We start from the raw sequence: 20,763 nt of genomic DNA, 5'->3' as shown, positions 1-20,763 counted from the left end.
TTGAATAACCAAATAAATAAAGTAACTGAGAAAATTGATACGATGCAACAAAATAGAAGTTTGCATTTACGGCGTTTGGAGAAATTGGAGTTTTGTTTGTTTAAAATTTTGATTCAAGATAAAGATTTTTAATATCAATTTACACTCATTAAAATGTGCACTTTTTATTATTTAAGATTTTGACCCAATAATTAGTCGAACGAACAAAAGTTGACAAGGGTTTTGGACTGAGCCGATCGAGTGAGAAAGAGATCGAGCAAGGTATTATATGGAGAAGAATAAATTAATTACATGTCGTGTGATCACGTTCATTTTCATTCACTAATGCTCAATTGGTTATTTCAGCAATTATTTAATTACAGGTGCTAAATATTTATTTTAACACATAAGTATTTACAAGATATTGTACAGAGAAGAATAAATTAATAAACATCATTTGACTATTTCTCAAGGTAAATACATTTAAATTGGCTTAACATAAATTCTGAGTTTAATTCTCTCTTAACTAGTTCTTGAAAATTAATATTGAATTGAATTCTTTTATAAGGTTGTGAAACTTACCTGTTTGTTAATGAAGTCTAAGAAAGCTGTATATATAGACAACAGAGAGGCTACTTGGCAGCCCAGTACTTGACAAGAAAGCAGCATTTGTTTTACTTTTCATGTTTAAAAGAATTTTGCGTGCTGTCACTTCAACTAGAATTTAGAATTTAGATCCTTGTTATTAATTAGTCATGTGTTAGGATAGCCAAAAAATGTATAATCCAGAATTTTGAAGTATTTAAAATTTAATTTTAAATATTTTTGTATATTTAGAATTTATTGAATTTGAATTGAATTTCAAATGCATCGTGAGAGTGAAACTTCAGTATTGAAAATACTAAATGTTTTCATACTTTTGAAATTTCATAACATGGCACTTCTATGTAAAATTAGTACAGGCATGATTATTCGTCCACAACTTCAAATAGTAAAGTAATTCTATGAAAATGAAAAGAGTTTGGAAATAAGGGCATTTTTTATTTCTTTTTTACATATTTACGAGCACTAATAATATTTCACTCAATTTTGTTAGCCACTTTTGTGATTCATCATAGTGTACATCTAAATATATTTTGGAATAGGGCTGTCAAAGCGGCTCGTTGTTCGTGAACAACTCGTGTTTGGCTCGTTTTGACTGGAAATACTACTAATCAATTTTATATCTTTGATGAGTAGTATTTTTAAAAATTTTAATTGACTACAAGGCTTCAAAGATTTATAATCAATTAAAAGTATTAATTAAGAAAGCAGAATATAAATTATTAAATTAGATTCAAATGATGTTTTAAAGCTTGTCCCAATCCTTAGCATCTTATGGCTACGTGATTAGAGTTGTCAAAACGATTCTTTGTTCGTGAACTGCTTGTGTTCAGCTCGCTAAGCAAACAAGCCGAACACGAACACACTTTTAGAGGTCGAAATATAAACGAGCCGAAAATGAGCTGAGCCTGAGGCTCGCTCGTGTTCGGCTCGTTTACACCCCTAATTTGAAAGAATCATGGATAAAATATATAAAATATCTGCGCACATCAAATGATGTCATCTTTGTTGAGCTCCAAATATTTGCGTGAACGTACCCTAAAATACCCTTAACATAGCAGATGATAGTACCTAAGGATACCCATATCTTCTTACTAAACACATAATATTCACATAAATCAAGCTTGCAGGTGATCGCTCTTTTGATCAATTCGTATTGCATGTATGAGCTAGCAGCATATGTCATAATGTAATGAATAAAAAAACACAGTCATTCCAGTCACCATACTACCTTGAAATAGTAAAAGTTGTGATAACAAACTCCTTTCATGAAAGTTTGTGCTCCATGACAAATCCTCAAAACTCCTGTCTTAATAACTATCTTATAGCCTTGGCCTTTAAGGCCCTAACTAACATCAAATTCCTCCGTACATTCAAAGCATGTTTAACATTAGTTAGCTCCATCAAAGTATTATCACATATTCTGATAATGACGTTGCAAACACCAATAATACAATAAGTTTGATCATTGTCTATGGTCACTACACCGCTATTCAACTTCTTATATGTATAACATCACTCTCAATGGGCATAAATGTGGTAGGTAGCAGTTATGTCAAGAGTCCAACACGAATCATCTATATACAAATTATGATGAACTGTAGATAATGATATATTTGAATCCGTCATGTCACTCTCTCCACAATAAAATTGACTTTTGCTTTAGAGGAAACTCCCTCTCCCTTCTTCTTCAACTTCAAACACAATCTTTCTCCTAGTGACTAGTCTCTAAATGAAAAACACACTGATTATTTCCAATATTACACACATGAGACTTTTCCCACTTTTAAGCCATCACCTTTTTTTGCCCAATTCTTCTTCTTCTTAGATTCGCCTTGTTGGAATTTAAGTGTCTCGGTTGACTCTATCGTTGTGGACTCATTATTCCTTCGATGAAACACATAGTTTAAGAATGTCGTAGTCACCTCAACATAATTCAAGACATTCTTCCCATGAATGAGAATCAACATGAAATCTTTGTACTTACATGGAAGCAAATTCAGTAGAAGAAGTGCATTATCTTCATCTCTGACCTCTTTATCAAGATTTAACAAATATGACAAAAGTTTTGTAAAATTATTCCAACGCTCATCAATAGTAGCCCCACGTCTTATTTAAAATCTATAAAGCCCACATTTCATATGGAGATGATTTTCCACTCTTTCGTGAGATATTTATTCACCAATGTCTTCCATATCTAGATATACACATATATATTATGAATCCTAAACTTATTAATGTATGTTCATTTATAACTAATGTATGTGTGGCGCTGCATTTAATAATTAGACAATAAAGTCTGCATCTATAGTGTATGAATATCTCACCAGTTAATAAATAATATATAACAGTTGAACACATGCATGCATGTACGTAGATATTTTCATTTCATTTAATAATATGATTCTAGGCATCCATCTTATCAAGCCGATCAATTCCACCAACCCAAATAATTTCATGAGCTATGGCCCAGACCGAACGGCAAGTTTCCTTCGTTAGCTACCAGGCGTTAAAACGTTACTGTCTCATCTCATGTGCCCTTACACTACTTTAATTAATTAGAAGGCCTTTCGAAATGAAAACAATAATTTTCTTGTTTTTCTTCATAGAACACGTTTTTTCTCCTAAACTTCTTATGGAATACATACATACAAATAAATATATATATATATCTTCAGTCCAATTATTGATTTAGCTCGTTTGTGATGAAATTAGAGGTATCTACGAAATAAGTTGGAGATATAATCATCTCCTTTAACCAACGAGTTTTGAGTTTATTTATTTATTTATTTATTTATTTCGGTGGAGGGGTGTCGGTAAGCTAGGAGTATGGGATATTTCAATGCGTGAAAAAAATACACAATAATTTGAAATAAATGTGAACCCATCCACAATAATTAATTAGAATAAATAAACATAACATAAGAGTATGCGACAAATAAGTGATTACCTTTGGTTAGAGGTGTAAATGAGTCGAGTCGAGTTCAAGCCGCCCTCAGCTTGAGTTTGAGCTTGATTAATATTATTGAGATTGAGCTCGAGCTCGAGCTCGAGCTTAAGTCTACAAGTGCGAGCCAGCTCTCAAGCTGAATTTTTTAATATAAAAGAGAGAAAATAAAATTAATTTAAAATAACTTTATAATAAGTTGACAACTATAATGAATACTTAGGAGATAAATAATAAGAAATCAACTAATACGCAATAAAAATATCATTTTCTTAACATATCTAATACCTTGAAGATAAAGTTTTGAAATTGAATATATTTTGAGTGTATTTTATGTTAATATTTATTTAAACGAACCGGCTCTTGAGCTTACAAGTCGAGTCGAGTCGGGGTTGGCTTCAGATTGGCTTGTTAGCTCGTCAAGCTCAGTTCACGAGCCACTAAATCGAGTCGAGCTCAAGCCGGCTCACGAGTTGGATTGACTCACTTGCACCCATCCTTAAGGTGGTTATGTTGTGAGATTGGTGGCAATTTCACATGAAAAGATGTTCATTGACCATAAAAATGATGAGATTTGATAATCTTGTCATTTGTAATATTGAGCCACTTATAGCCTTTATGAGAGAAAGTGCGCCTTAGAAAGACACAACTAATTGATTTTAGAGAGAACTTATTGCTAAGAATGATGGAATCTATGGAAAACATTGACACTAAATATTTTTACATCTAAGTAGTCATATAATTTGTATTAGATTTTTGGGTAAGGTTAATTACTTATTGGAGAGTGATAAGAAGAGTGTTGACTCTTAGTTATGGGAGAAGATGTGAATGTTCTAGTCATTGTAAGGAAACATTAGTGTATGTTTAGCAACATCATTTTGTTCCTATGGTATAGAGTCAACTATATTATTAATTTATGTATCCATTTTAAAACTTTTTGAAGGCTTTGGTTTGTCTGTGTTCGCTTTTTACATCAAAGCAAAGTTGTTTGATAGATGTAGAGAATCAGAGTTTGGACATTTGTTTGAATTGAGTAAACCTAGAGATAGCTTCAAATTTTGATAACATGGGGAATAGCTAACAGAGTTTAGGGAAGTTACCAATGAAGCAATATATTATCAATAACTTTGATTTGATAAAACAAGAAACCATACATTTGAGTTAATAAGTTTTACATGAGAAAAACTACCACTTATAATTACACAATAATACTTTGAAGTCAGTAAAAAGACTGGAAAGTTTTGGGTGTTTAAGCCTTTGATGCCTAGTGCTTCTAGCAAGCTATATGAAGGTTGAATCAGTGGCTAGGGGTGTATACTTAGAGCTAAAGGTGATAAGACAATATAGAGTTGGTGTAGACATGATCATATGAAGATGATGCAGTGTCCTTCATGTTCTATATCTTAACTCATAAGAATTATAAAAATTATACAAGAGTTATCAATACTAAATTCATTGATCAAGATTGTATAATTTGATAGATTATGAAAATAAATAAGAGAATTTATCATAAGTGGTTAGGGGTTGGTATAAGTCTTTGAATTAATTTGGAAATGGGTAGTGTTTGCTTAATGACAATCACCATTTTATTAATCTCCTTATTTTATAAGGAGTTATGAAGATGAGAATAGCCAGTGTGAGGTGGGATGTGGCACTGGACTCAAGTTACCACATGGCATTAGGTAGGTGATTGGCTAACAAGGTGAGCTTTAGAATTGGAATAATTGACATTGAAGTGTGAATGCATTTTTAAGTGACATTTCAAGGAAAAGTGTCCCATTTTATTATAAAAAGTTTGGGTTGCCTATGATATTAGATGAATATTTTCTCTTTAGATATTGAAGTCTTTTCAATCATAATAGAAATGATTGATTTTTATAAGTTGAGCATTCCCTCAATTTTTAAGACTTAGGGAAAGCATATGTTTCCTTAATTGTATGAGACAACTAGTTCCACGGGGAAGTCAAGTTGTGGGTATTATAAAATTCTCCCACTACTGACTTCTTCAGTATAAAGAGAGAATATACACCATCTATGATGATTGAATAAAGTTTGATTCATATAGTTATCTAAAATAATTGGTAGATGAGTGGAAGAATGGAGTGTTTACAAGACATTGTCCTTAGGATCAATGACCACATTGATAGTAATGATGCGATCAATTTTATTGTTAATGAATAAAAGATATTAGAATATCATTGAATAATTTTTATGGTAATGTGCTGTGCATTTTAATATTGAGTTGGCACATTTGAGAGTGGCTTGAGAATTGTAGCCTTTCATCAATGTTGCTCTAATTAAGTTGAGTATGTAAGTAAGAAGGGATTAGGTAGAGATGACACAAAAGATAGCTATGACTAAGCTTTGGTTCAAAAGTATATTGAATTTGTATTGTGAGTTGAGAGTGTAAGTCCATCTTATTGAGGGTTTATTTTCCAAGGTTGGTTGCCCAGAAGGACTTTATAATTAATGAGTGACATGTGGCATAATTTATCTTTGGTGTGTTATTTATTGATGATGTTTTTTGACATTTGAAAGTAGGAATTTGAGTTGTGAGGGAATGGATGCTCTAATTTTGGGAGGTGCATAGTTCACACTTTCTAATTGACATTTTCTAAACCGTTGCTATCATTGGAACTTGAAGGATTCACTAGGGCAATGCAGAGAGGTAAAATCAGGATAAGATTATTAGTGACTAAGCAGGAGAGGGGAGTAGCTCTCAGAATATTTTCTTTAACACCATGTTGATTTTTTAAGTATTAATAAAAGAGAGAAGATATATATATTAAAAAAAAAAGAAAAATTAAGCTGAGCATAGTTGTCTATTACTCATGAAAATAATTTAGAATGCACACCATGGTGAAATCAAAATCGAGGAGAGGGATGGCGAAATCAAATTTCAACTGATGGTGAGCATCCAAATTAAAACTTTTTTTCCTTAAATTTTTAATTATCATAAATATAGTTATTACATTAAAAGCATAATTAAAATTAAATTATTATCAATTAATTAAATTTAGGAGAGGCAATTTTTTTAGCTCATAATTTATTTACCATATATTATTTGCTAAGATTCTTTAGGCTATAATTTTTATAAATTTATAGGAGATAATAATTGGCCAATTGCTTTATATTTTAATAAAATTTATTAAATAACTTTCTAGATTTTATTCTTCTCTCCAACTCCTGCCGTTATTTTTAATAATAATTTTGCGTCGAACTTAAGTAAGCTAATCAATTAAGCCATGTCACTATCAGCCAGAATTGATCACTTAAATTATGTTTTGCATGAAATTAGCTAAGCTGGCCTTTATCCTTCTTTATATGCCCAAACATGTGGAAATTAACTAAAATGAATTTCTTATTTATAAGCAACAAAAATCCATCACGATGTGTCGCATTCTACCTCCGTGGTAGCCCACTAGCTGTACCAACCTTATATGAACTGCATAGTCTACAAAATTGGGTGGTGTCAAAGTAGTCCCAATTATTCACATGATCTAATTTTAATCCTACAATTTATATAAAAATGCGGTTGGGGCTGGCGTTGTGGTGCCGCACCACAGTTTTTTCCATTCGGTAAAACAATTTTTCCCCTGCATTCTCAGAAAGATACAACTAAAAGTTGTGTTTTCTCATCATATCTGACTACCTGTGGTGGCTGTTAGAACGCTGCTGTCTTGCTTTTTCTAAAAAAAAATAATCTTGTAATAGCCACCGTAATTTTTTTAATAGTTTCTTCTTCAGCAACTTCATTCAAACAACTGCTGTCGTACCAAACGAACTCAAATGTCAAAAATAAAATTTAGAAATTTGATATGTAAATACATAAGAATTAAGTGGTTTGCGTGTAAATCTTCTTTCGCTATGACAATCCTTTGTTGTATAAATCAAACCTCTTCAATTCTATTATTTAAAACTATTTTCTATACTCAAATCTTTAGTATCACATAAAAATATGCATATTATTAATTTTTTTTGTACAAAAATTTCGACACTGTCATGATAAAAGAATTAAATTTCAAAATTATATGTATCGATATATAAAAATTATATGATATTTATGTAATTTATTTTCATTTTATTATTATTTTAAAACAAACTTTTCTAATAAAATGTCGGTCGAGCCAGATTTCAACTCAATTTTGTTATGTAATAACTATAATGTGCACTTGCCAGCAACATAATTATTAAGAGTATAGTTTTGTATCATGAAGTCATGAATTTGAATCACACATATTTTTTTAGGATCACTTTTTTCTCAGAGAAAAAAAAAAAATTAATAAACTGCAAAACAGTAATAGTTTTATAATACTCCATTTTTACACAGCATGGTAATTGGATGTGTAAGTTATCATACATGCACTCATCTTTCCTGAAAAATAATAAATAAATAAATAAATAAAATAAAAAACTGAATTGAAAAGCAGATATAGAAGCACAGTGCAAATCATAGCATGCCTTGTCCTATGTGGCCCAATGGGCCGACAAGAGGCGATCAGTAAATGGACCTTACACAGTGACTATTCTATACAAGTCCATCAGAGGTCACATTTGTCCCCTATTTCTCCAGCATCATTCACCCCACCCAAATGATTTCAATTCTTACTCAATAAATTTTTTCGTCACACGATCATGGGAATGTTTTGAGATAAATTTAATATTAAAATAAAATGGTGACATCTGTCATTAACTAATAGTTTCTTTGAATTATTTAATAATCTGACATTTATTTTTTTTTAAATACTAGTATATATATATATATATATATATATATGTATATATATATATGTATATGTGTGTGTGTGTGTGTATGTGTGGAATAATGATTTTTAATGGCATAAATTTTATGTGCAAGGACATCTAAGTATGGAGGATGATATTTGATATTGATTTTCTTTTTTTTTATCACTCACTTAAATAATTAAATAAAATAAAAAATTACAAAATGTTTTATTTAAAAATTTTATTTAATGAAAAATTGTGGAGTTTTACTTGGTTGAATATTTCAATAGTTTAAAAATGTTACAAAATGCCTATTTTCTTTTATATAATTGAGAAGACGCCAATGAAATGTATCAAAATGATTTGTTATATATTGATGTTATGGGAATATTCACAGATGTAGTGTAAGATGAATGTTGATACTTTCTTATAGTTATTAATAATAGAATTTGGAGATTAAGACCTTTCACAATGAAATCATGATGAAATGTCATCTTCTCTAAAGAAATCCAATTATCTCATCCATACACGAGAGCGATGTAGCTGTGCGACACAAAAAAGCGAACAGTCTTTGAAGCCGGGGGGGGGGGGGGGGGAGTTTGGTTCACAGAAGGACTTTGTTATCCGATCAATTATATAAACTTTTTCTTTTAAATTTTTGAATAATTGCTACCATACTACATCTACATTATAATATCAAGTGAACCTTTAATAATCTACTTATAAATGTTTGGATGGTATGAAACCTTATATATAAAATAAATAACGAAAGAAGTTCTCAATGCTCGAACTATATTGCCGATTGTCTTCACCAATGATGACTAATTATGATTTAGTTGAACATAAATAGATATCGTGTCATTTCTGAGAGAAACATCTATAATAATATGAACATGATATATCTTTATTTATTTATCGACTTGTTGATATGGAGACACTTTGCAAATTTGCTATGGATTTATATTAGCACAATATAGATTATGTGTTGCTATGGCATAAACAATATGTCATTCTAAGACATAATAATGCTGTGTTTGCCGATCAATATTTTTGGGCCTAACAAAGCCTAAGTGGGATTTCATTTAAGGATATGAGACTAACCTGCTAAGGTAATGCTTTATACTTATTCTGACCTTTTTGTTGATGGGACCCACCCGAAAGAAGAGTGATGGATCAAATTATGTATATTCTATGGTTTCATACCACTCTGGTCATAATCATAATTTTAGATTTTTTTAAGTTAGATTTGGCCATTAAAAATAATAGTTTTTTAGTCAAATAGAGATTTCTGCTTTTAATCTAAAATCATGCACTGACTATATAGGGTGGAAGAGGATATCTTTCACCTATGATGGTATAGTCTCTTTGATATGACTAAATAATATTAGATGATAGAAATTTATGGTGGTTTCATAATTGGAAGGGAGGATGAAGATGAAATAAGTAAACAATTAACCTTGAGAGTTTATTAGAGCCACAAACCATGATAGAGCCTTAATTTATAGATCTCAATTAATAAGGTAAAAGCTTAGGTTGAGGATGATTGGGTAGCTTGTGATATTATAGTGTGTTAAGAACATTTTTTATAATTATTTTTATGTTTTTCGTGGATATATGTCGTGTATTTTTGCAGTACACAGAAATAAAGATAGCACTTAGAAGAAATGAAAAAAAGCAAAAAATAGTGCCCTAGTGTTTGAAGTAAGTGCCTCGACATAGTGAGGCAAGTGCTATGGTGCTATGGCGAAATTCCAATGAAAATCTGGAAGAAATGACACTGCAACGTTAAATTCCAAGTGCCTTAATGTTAGATACTATTTCCACCATGTCGCCATAACTAACACTGCCACACCTTAAGACCACGTTTGATGATTCAAAGTCACGAAATGCAGAGCTCAAACCCAGCGCTGCTACACCCATTTGCAATGCCCCAATGCTGCCCACCAACTTATGGTAGTTTTTTGTGGTTTATTGATGTTTTGATCAATGGGATGATAATAGCTCAAAATGTTACCAAAAGGCTCGTGTTGGACACTCTTGGAACAAGAAAGAATGCTGGGGAAGAAACTAGTGAGTGTAAGTGCTTAGAGAGTGTGTAAGAGTGTGAGTGTGAATTATGAAGTGCATAGTAAAAGAGTGAATTGTCTTAGAGTGAAAAGAGATTCAAGCCGAGCGTGATATTTTTATTTTAATCTGTGTAAACTTTGATTTTACTTACCGAAATTTATAACATTTTCATCATATATGTTTAGGAACTACTTTTCTTCTTTGAATTAGCAATGTGAAAATCTAATTCATTAAATATAAATTTCTTAGACTAAAGTATGTCATGTTTATAAGTTAACATTTAAAACCATTTAATTTTTTATTTGGCCACTTGAAATATTAAAATTGATTGTGATCTAGAATCATTAACTGTACACCAGAAGAATAATTAGGCTACCTACTACATTGTCAATAAAGAAAAGTACAAATAAAAAGCTTCAAGATCAAGAAACTTTCTAAAGCCATATTTGATTATAAGTGATTGCTATCATCCAACCAAAATCACTCGATAAATCTTGTTTGATCATTGTAATTCAACCGCCATCACTCAATCGCTACTGCTTCACGAATGCCATCAAATCATCATTGTCAGTAATCACCTTCTATTATTTCTCTAGCAATCCATAATTAAAGTTCATCAAATCAATTTTTTCATCTTTGTAATCATATGTTCACTAGTTCAAAGAAAAAAATAATTTTTTATAATCTTACTTATAAAGTGAATTATTTTAATTAAGCCAAGCCACTTGATTTTATCTCTTTTTTGTATAATAGATTCAGAAAATAAAACATGACTGGTATAAGTTATCACGTTCTGTCAAAATGGCCCAATGGATAGCTTGATATAAAAAGTTCGTCCAACAACATCAATTTATTAGCTGAAAAAATGCTTGTAAGAATCATTACCAAGTCAAAACAAAGAAATTTAGCCTTAGTTTTCAAGTCAAAAAATGTACAAAATTTCTCTTCAGAGAACTCCTATGATTTAACAGAAGCGTCACCAAAATTCTCCACAGGAACAGCTCCCATCACTGGAGAAGCAATGAAACCTATGCGCATCCCTGACTGTGATCTCCCTCCCTGCAATCTTGGAAATAAACTTGATTGCGTTGTGACAATCTCCACAGATTCTAAGGTTTTTCATGACGAGTATGGGCGTACCATCCGCCGTGCTGATCAACCCAAACGCAACAGCCAGTTTCTCACTGTGGTGACCCAACCTCGCCACTCCTTCCCTAACATCATCCCTCACCAGTGACCACTTCACATCAGGTACATACCCCGCCTGCTTCATCTTCTCTGAAATCTCCTCCAAGAACCGATATATATCTTTAATCTGAGGGTGAGAAACATCATCAGCTACGAATAAATGAATCACCTTTCCCATTTCAATCCAACTGCAACCTGGTTTCTTCCTCACGCCTCGATCCCTCATCAATTTCCGAGAACTAGCCATCTCCTCCCAGTTCCCAAAGCTTGCATGCATGTTGGCGAGCATCACATAAGCGGAGGCGTTCGAAGGATCGAGCTCAAGAAGCTTCTCCGCTGCTCGTGCTCCGAGCTCCAAGTTGCCATGTGTTCTGCAAGCGCCGAGCACAGCCGCCCAGCCAATCGCCCCTGGATCAAAAGGCATTGTTTTGATCATCTGCTCCACTTCACCGAACTTGCCTGCGCGGGAGAGAAGGTTGATCATGCAGGAGTAATGTTCTTCCGATGGCTCAAAGTTGTGATCTTTCTGCATGGAATCGAAGTAACGCTGGCCTTCATCGACTCTCCCAGTGTGCGCGCAAGCCGAGAGGACTGAGATGAATGTTATGCTGGTTGGCTCGTTCTTTGAAACGAGCATCTCGCCGAACAATTTCAAAGCGTGAAGACCGAGGCCGTGTTGGGCATAAGCTGCAATAATAGAATTATATGAAACAGAGTTCCGTTCGGGCATTCTGACAAACAGTTTGTCGGCATCCTTGAGGTTCCCGCACTTGGAGTACATTGATATCAGCGCGTTGTTCACGGATACTAAATTTGTGGGAAAGTCGGACTTCATTGCGAGAGAGTGCAGCTGTTGGCCTTGTGACGGGGACGAGAGGTTTGAGCAAGCGCTAATGCAGCAGACGAAGCTGCAATCATCGGGACGAAATCCAGCGCGTTGCATGCGTCGGAAGAACTGTAACCCTTCCTCTAAGTACTCATCATCCAACGAGAAACCGGAGATCATCGTGTTCCAGACAACTAAATCAGGCTCTTCAACCTCCTCAAACGCCTTCATGGCGTCCGAAACTCTGCAGCATTTGGAATAGAGATCAGCCAGGCCACTGCCGGCATGGGGATTCTTCTCAAAAGCGCTCTTGATTAAGAAAGAATGAAACTGCATTCCGCCAGCAAGGTCTTTCAACGTCGTAAAAACTGTCAGAACGCTTGCAAGTGTGTACATGTCGACGACAAAGCCTCGCCTGATCATCTCTTGAAACAAGCTCAATGCTTTCGATCCCTCCCGATGCTGCCCATAAGAAACAATCATGCAGTTCCATGAAACTGCATCACGATCCATAACAGGAATTTCATGGAACAACTGCTCAGCATCTATAAGCAAGCCGGCTCTGCTGTAGCAACATATGAGAGCGTTGTTGACGGAGACGTAAGAATAGAGACCAGTTGTGATGGCGATGGTATGGAACTGCTCGACGCCACTGAGGCGGAGAGAGGACAACACAGCGGAGAGTGTGAAGCCGTCCATGTTAGAATCAAAATGGCGCATTTGGGAGAAGAGGGCTATGGCATCGGCGGCGCGACCTACGGCTGCGTAAGCCGAGAGGAGTGTGTTGAAGGAAACGAGATCTGGGTTGGGAATGCGGGAGAAGAGGTCGGTAGCGAGGTGAGTCTGTGACTCGTGGACGTAAGCGGCGAGGAGGGTGTTGTATGAGAAGACATTCGGTTGGGGTATTTCGTCGAACAGTTGGCGGGCGAGATTTAGTTGGCGGCATCGAGAGTAGAGAAGGACTAAGTGGTTGGAGAGGTAGGTGTCAGGAGGAATGAAAGACTTGAGGTAGAGGGCGTGGATGCTGCGGCCGACGACGAGGTCTCGGTTTGCGATACAAGTTTTGAGCAGATTGCGGAAGAGAAGAAAGCTATTTGTTGAGCTCCGGGAGTGGGCAAAAGCCAGGCTCATCTACCGTCTGTCTGTATTGTTCATGTAAGCTACCTCCAAAAAAATCCCGTCTTTGTTGATGAACACTCATGAATCAAATTGTATTCAAACACTCAAAATGATGAACCAAGATGTAATTTTTCTCTCCTCTTTTTCTTCTCCCCTCACATCTTTACCTAAAAAAGAATACCTTTTGTCAGCTTTCATCACAATTTTTTACTGTTCTCGGATGGTTTTGATAGCATTAGTTTGAAACTAATATAAAAGGTTCTTACTACTCCAAGCTTATTTATATTTATATGAACACAAACAATAATAATAATAATAATAATAATAATAATAATAACAATAAGAATTATTAATGTTTCTCATACAGTATTGAAGTATGCCTCAAAAAAGAAGGATTGATAATGCATTACAAGATTGATTTACAAATGAAAGGTAGCTCTTAGAAGCTCCCGTCTCCTCTAAAAAATGGAGGATTGAGGAAGGAGCTTGAGAAGGTTCCTCCTCCATTGGGCAAGAGTGTAAGGAAACAAACTACGGCCAAGACCAAGCCCCATGCATAACGGTCCTCGCCGAGGGGACTGATCTCATCCCTGGCCGGAATTTCTTCTCCGCCACGAAAGAAGGTTGCAAACAAGCCCCAGGCCAAGCAAAGCACACTGCCGCTCAGTCCACCGATTCCCAGCAGCAGTGAAGTCGCAAAAGAAAGCAGAGTTGCTGTGCTTCTTCCAAACAAAGCCTGTGCGATTCTGCCTCCTTCGAGTCTTCCACATGGCAGCAAGTTCAGCGAGGTCACTACTATCCCTGCAACACAAGGATTATACATGTACAAAAACACATTATCAAAAGTCTCATTTGACATAATTGTTGGGATGAGATTGAAGTTAAAAAAGATTTCCGTTGATACAGGTTTTTTTCAAGTCTATTATTATTGTGTTTCGAAATATTTTTTTTGTTTTATGCTCTTCAGAGTATTTTATCATTTCTTTTTACAAAAGATGTCTCCATATTTTACTAAGGAACAGGTGATGGATTCTCCTCACCATTTGTATATCATCATTTCTTGGTTCCCTCCGCAATTTTGAGCAGGGACAGCCATCGAACAACGCTTATTCGCTTCCAAACACCATCGACCTTGCATATTATCCTTCTGCTACTACTCCACAATCACCTCCCTTTTCCTCTTCCTAAACACCTTATAGGAGCTTTAGAAAAGGATCATCTAGTATCAGAGCCGAAAATACTAAATTATTAGAAATTTATCTTCCTTGTCCCAATTAAAAAAAAAAAAATCCATTATACCTAAATCATTCCCAACGTGATTCATAATCCCCAACCTTAAATTTTCAAAATTCAATCTTCCTATCACCGCCAACAATTCATCCTAACACCTACAACCAAAACTCTAACCTTTGACCAACCTTCTATCTACATAATCCTACACCCGTTGAAATCTTGATCGAGAAAGGACATAATGTTGCCAAGGAGAGGAGTCCAAGAGCTTACTATGGAGGATATGCAACAGAAAATTCCCCAATTGCAACAGAGACTTAATGCCTTTGAGAGGAGATGATCCGATGAGGGCACCAATAGCCACAACGGTTACTCACCCGATCAAGATGAGGAATTAAATTTCTTCCACCAAGAAGCTTCAAGTGATGAACGGTCTATTTCGAATCGATTTAGCATTGAATATCAACAAAAGAGTCAATATATTGGAATGAAGAATGACTTACCGGATTTTAACGATCGCATGGACCAAGACACGTTTATTGAGTGGCTCTAAATAGTGGAATAAATTTTTAAGAGTAAATAAGTTCCTTGTAATAAGAGAATTAAATTGGCAGTTATCAAACATAAGAAGAATGCTTCTTTATGGCGGGAGAACCAAAAGCTTATTCAACAATGCGAAGAGAAGAATAAGTTCATCACCTGGCCTAAGATGGAAAGGGAGATGTAGCACAAATACCTTCACCTGCATTACAGACAATATATGTTTATAAAACTCAATCATCTGCGCTAGTGAGATTCTTCTGTGAAGGAGTACACAACTGAATTTAATCAACTCATGTTGAAATATGAGTTGGTAGAATTAGAAGAGCATACAGTGGTGAGTAATCTTAAAGGACTAGTGTCTTCTATTAGAAATGTGGTGCAACTACGATCCTATTAGTCTCTACTCGATATATAGATCCTAGCTTTGAAGGTGGTGAAACAACGTCAACAGAAAACTGCCACACCTTACAAGAAGAGTTCAACCCCAGGATAAGACAACAATAGTACACTTAGTGGAGCATTCAACTGACCTACCAGAGGAGAAATCCGTATTTCTCAGCCATAAAGTGCATTAATCGTTATGGTTTTGGGCATATTGCATCCGACTACCTAACGGGAGAATGATATCTTTCACTGAGCATGAAGCAGTTGAAAAAAAAAACAATGACATATGAGCGAAAAAGGACATCAAGGAGAAGTATCAACTTGCAATTGACAAGGGAGAGATGCTAGTGATTTAAGTTGAGCCCACGAGAGAAACTCCAATAGGAATAACTTTGGTTGTCTTAAAAGATAGTGAATCCGAGGTAAGGGGCGTTCATATAAAATTTGAGAATGTGGATCCACAAACTACTTTTTTACAGGTCTTACGAGGAGCATCAGCAAGATTAACATTAATTATGCAAGAGGTTCATGACTTAGAGTAACCGATACTAGACATAGGTCAATCTTAGATAAGAGAATTTTAAATTTTTTAGATGTACAACCTTATCTCCTAAGTTGTCGTTGTTGGGGGAGATCTAGTATGTCATCACTTTAGATAAATATGAGTAATTTCTAAGCTATTTTTGGAAAAGTATAGAGAGTAAACTGAGTGATAAGTTCCGGTTCATCAGTGCATCCCCAGACAGATAGTCATACAAGAGTGATGAACTATAGCTTTGAAAATCTCCATAGGTAATTGTGGGAAAGAACATCAGATAGTGGAATTCAGATCCTTCCACAAAAGAAAGAGAAGCCTCTCTTAACTAGAGATAATGACAATGAAACATTTTTTTTTTTCGCAGAACCATGATCCCGCTAGCAATTAATCCCATTATACTCGAAATCAAGGATCCCATGATCGCAGGTTCGAATAGAGGGTCGTCAATTTCTAATTTCAATATAGTTTTTTTTTTTTCTGATTCTTTCCTATTTATATATTTTCTAATTAGGGTATCTCAATTAAGAGATTATTTATATATTTTATATTTTGGGAGGATTTTTCGCTATTGTTATTGTGTTTAGAGATGTTTTCTGTTTTGTGCTATTTGAAGTGTTATATAGTTTTCTTTTGTATGTGGTGGATCGTCCTTACTGTCCGTATATTGTCATTTAGTGGTTTCTCTGTTGTTTTCAGCCGAGACAACCGTCAAACAACACATATCGCCACACATCGTCGATCTCACATATTATCATTTCCTATTCCATAACCACCTCCCTTAAATTTGTTTCCCAATCACCTTTTAGGAGCCCTAGAAAGATACTAGGGATGTTGTGAGTATGCCATTATCACATTAACTTTTAGGGAAATTTACATACATGCCACCCATTTCTTATGAATTTATAAATCCAATACCAAAAGTTTGATATTTACATTTATAACACTCTTGTATCATAAGTCAATGCATGAAAAGTTGTATTTCACTTTTAAAAAGTATTTAGCAATGATAATTTTGATGTGATACGAAAAATCTGAGTGTTGTACATGTAAATATGAAAGTTTAAGTGTTAGATACGTAAATACAAAAGAATTATGTGGTATAATTGTAAATGCCCCCAAAGTTTATACTATAATATTATGATTTCGAGTAAAGTTAAGTAATCCATCCTCACCTTACTTTCATATTATTTTACTATGAATAGTACAAGTAAAAAAAGTAGAACTAAATGAGATTTCTATGTCCACATAATTAGATGTCATTTCTCACATTCATGATTGAGACTATAAAACCAAGAATTTAAATTCTATCCATCAAATCATCATTATTGATTTTATCCCAAGCTATTTAAGATCAACTTATGAATTCTAGTTTTTTATTCATTCATGTTGAGTCCTAGAAGTGGTATTATATCTATTCTTTGCAGATCTTTTTGAAAAATCTCTATGTTACATGAAGTCTATTTTTTTCCTCGAAGTCCTTCGATTTTATTTCAAGACTTTCTAATTCATATATTCTCTACCGTTACTCATTCTTCCAAGACTTGCTATACTCAACTCAACAATTTACATTTATGTCGCATCCAACTAAACTTCCACCAATTTGTCACACTTAGAATCTGCACACTCAGAATTCACTTTTAGGAGGAAAGTACAAACTGTAAAAGAAACTGAAAGAAGCATACAATAGCTGAATGAAGCATACCTAGAAGGCCAGCAAAAGCAAGGGGATCAACCGGCACACCCACCCCTTCAACAGCATTAGGCAAAACATTCCCCAATTCATCCGCATAGGGACCTATAACAACTTGAACAAAAGAAAGGAGGGGGTTGTTGAAGAAGAATTGTGGCCTTATAAATCTGCAAAATGAGCACTGCGCTTCATTGAGCCTTATAAAAGCATACAATTTTGCAATTTTCTTCACCTTATGAATCAATTAAGAACTTACAGTGCATTATCTCCTCCATTCAAGCTTCCATCCGCAATAAATGCAGAGACTGCCAGCGCTAACGAAGTCAGATACGCGCTGGCTGTGCGAGCAACTGGAATATCAAACAAAGCTTTCTTGTTGGGAAGCAACGACTCATAGTTATTGATCACTCCGAGGCAACCCGTCCAGTTAGATGGAATTAAAAATGATGGGCTCAGAGTTACGCCATAGCGAGCAGCTGTTATTCTCGTCGAAATCTGATGTTTGCTATAAATAATCAGATTGATTAATGTTTTGCCAAAGTAATGCAAGGAATGGGAATAGTAGTAAAGAGAAACATTAGCATAATCTAATGGAGACAGAAAAGGGAACAAAATTGCAGTGATTAAGAAAAAAAGGAGGATATGGAAGCTTAACATGCCTCAGAAACCCCTAATATTGTCAGGAAACCACTAAAAAGTGGTATGACATCAGCCACATAGTCTTCAAATCTGGCGCCAGGTTTAAGAAAGAAACCGCTGATCAAAGCTATTGTCCCAAATGTTGTCACACATAATGCAATTGCGCTAACATATCCCCAAGGAGTGCTCAGCTTTGTGTACTCAAATTGAAGGTCCATCTCTTTCTTAGGTTGAACCATGCAAACCTGTAATTTGCAGTTAAATGATTCTGTTTTGATACAAGAAATTCTTGAAGCAAAAAACTAAGGGACATTTTGTTTGCAGTTAAATTTCGTTTGCTTTCCGTCCAATTTATTGAAGCCAAACATGCTCTGAAAAACACAACAAAGGATAGATGAATAGAACTTGTAAGAACATGATAAACTCTGCACATTTCGATCTACAAACATTGCTAAATGAAGGGAACTTAAAAAAAAAGCTTGCTGTTCGTGTTTGTTGACCATTAAAAATAAAATAATTAAGATATTAGATAACTGCTCCCGCCTCAGCCCCATAACTATTTTCTTGTTTGTGGGGTTTTAAAAATTTATGTGCTCATGTTTACTGTTTTATAAAAATTTATGTCCTTATTGTAGCTGTCTGTCACGCCCTGCCATCCTTAAGGAAATGACAAGACAAGCTTGGGAAGGAAAACTATAGAAGAGGCATACATGGCAAGAACCTTCTAGAGCCAAGAAGGTGAAAGAGAGTTCCACACAACTCTAAGTTCCACACAACTCTAGAAACTTCTACCCAATTCTAGAGGTCAAAGGAAGACAATACTCCATGAAGAACTCAAGGATGGAGCATGAAGAGTTCAAGAAGAATCTAGAAGGGTCTAGGATTATGCATTTATATAAGAATTATATGGAATAATCTAGAAAGTAGGGAATTCTAGAACATTCTCATGGCTTGAAGGAGGACCATAAATCGAGGTGCCTCCCCTCATTTGTAATCACCAAGCATTCAATCAAAAATTCCAAGTATTCAAGTGTGAGGTGTTCCTTTCTCTCTGCTCTTCTTCTTTAGAGTGCTTGGTGCTCACAAATCCAAACGCTGTGAGGATTAAACTGATTTAGTGCTGAAGGGCAACGCTAAAGCCGCACGGGTGACTTGGGGAGAGTTAGTCCGTGACAGTTGATATCAAAGTCTTGGTTCGAAGGAATGACAAAAAACATCAAAGAGCATGTGATGGAGTCGGAAGCCACTAATGTGGAGTCATCTCAAGGGCGGGGTCGCCAGGAGCAAAGAGATCCCGTTGCACCCAAGCCACATGGGCGATCTAAGGAGATTATGCATTACTTTGATTGGCGCCTTGCTCGGATGGAGGAGGCAATGAATGACATGGAGGGCCAAGTAGAGGACCTTCGCCAAAGGGCTGATGATGGACTCGAGGAGGACGTCACCATCCATTCAACAATCAGAGGTATGATGCTCCAACTTGAGGAGACCTTAATGGGCTATATGACTAAGTTGCAGGAGGATTTATTGGGGAAGCTCCAAGAGGTGCGAAGAGCCTATGAAAAAGAGATGAGCGACGTGCGTGCTAGCTTGGAGATGCGTGGAGATATTTCGCTGTACAAGAGGGCACTAGCGGCATCCACAAGGGATCACTTTCAAAGCCAAGAAAATTGAAGTTCCAAAACCTATGAGTTTTGGAGGGGTTCGCAACGCGAAGGAAGTAAACAATTTCCTATGGGGACCAGCGCAATACTTTGAAGCGATGGGGATTGTCGATGAAGATGTAAAAATACAATTTGTCTCTCTTTATCTCTCGAACATCACTATGCTTTGGTAAAGAAGAGAAAAAAGAGATGTAGAGAAAGGTTTGTGCTCCATGTCCATTTTCAATGACCTCAAGAGAGAGCTAAAGAGACAGTTCTATCCCGAGAATGTGCCGAGAATGAGGCTCGAGTCCGGCTGCGAAGGCTTACGCAAGAGTTTGATTCGAGACTACATTGAGGAGTTTACAAGTTTGGTTCTTGAAATCCTAGATATTTCAAACAATGATGCTCTTTTCAACTTCATGGATGAGCTCCAACATTGGGCAAAGACCGAGCTTAGGAGGCGAGGAGTGCAAGATCTTGCCACTGCCATCGTGGTTGTTGAAAGCTTGATTGATTATTCAAAGCGGTCCAAAAAACCTGAAGAGAAGAAGAGTTATGATGTCAAAGATGGGGATAACAAGGAAAAATACAAGGAGGAGAAACATCTCGAATCAACCCCAACAAAGGCAAGGGACAAGG

General features: G+C 35.4%; 2 protein-coding genes across 2 annotated transcripts in view; both read right to left on the bottom strand.

The window, feature by feature from the left end:
* Positions 1-11,131: 11,131 nt before the first annotated feature.
* On the bottom strand, positions 11,132-13,620 carry LOC110032008 (pentatricopeptide repeat-containing protein At3g49710). The gene has a single exon (XM_020735505.1). The coding sequence runs from the start codon at positions 13,464-13,466 to the stop codon at positions 11,298-11,300; it is 2,169 nt and encodes a 722-aa protein (XP_020591164.1). The 5' UTR covers positions 13,467-13,620; the 3' UTR covers positions 11,132-11,297.
* Positions 13,621-13,773: 153 nt separating this feature from the next.
* Positions 13,774-20,763, bottom strand: part of LOC110032009 (probable zinc metallopeptidase EGY3, chloroplastic) — a 9,781-nt gene continuing 2,791 nt past the window's right edge. The window contains exons 3-6 of the mRNA XM_020735506.1: positions 18,499-18,723; positions 18,096-18,334; positions 17,852-18,006; positions 13,774-14,255 (exon numbers count right to left, since the gene is read on the bottom strand). Of these exons, the coding sequence (XP_020591165.1) occupies positions 13,894-14,255; positions 17,852-18,006; positions 18,096-18,334; positions 18,499-18,723 (981 nt within the window). The 3' untranslated portion in view covers positions 13,774-13,893. The remainder of the gene's footprint in view (positions 14,256-17,851; positions 18,007-18,095; positions 18,335-18,498; positions 18,724-20,763) is intronic.

This window comes from Phalaenopsis equestris, unplaced genomic scaffold (assembly GCF_001263595.1).
Source record: "Phalaenopsis equestris unplaced genomic scaffold, ASM126359v1 Scaffold000873, whole genome shotgun sequence".
Taxonomy (NCBI): Eukaryota; Viridiplantae; Streptophyta; class Magnoliopsida; order Asparagales; family Orchidaceae; genus Phalaenopsis; species Phalaenopsis equestris.
The sequence above is the reverse complement of the archived record's forward strand: the minus strand, read 5'-3'. Positions and strand labels throughout refer to the sequence as shown.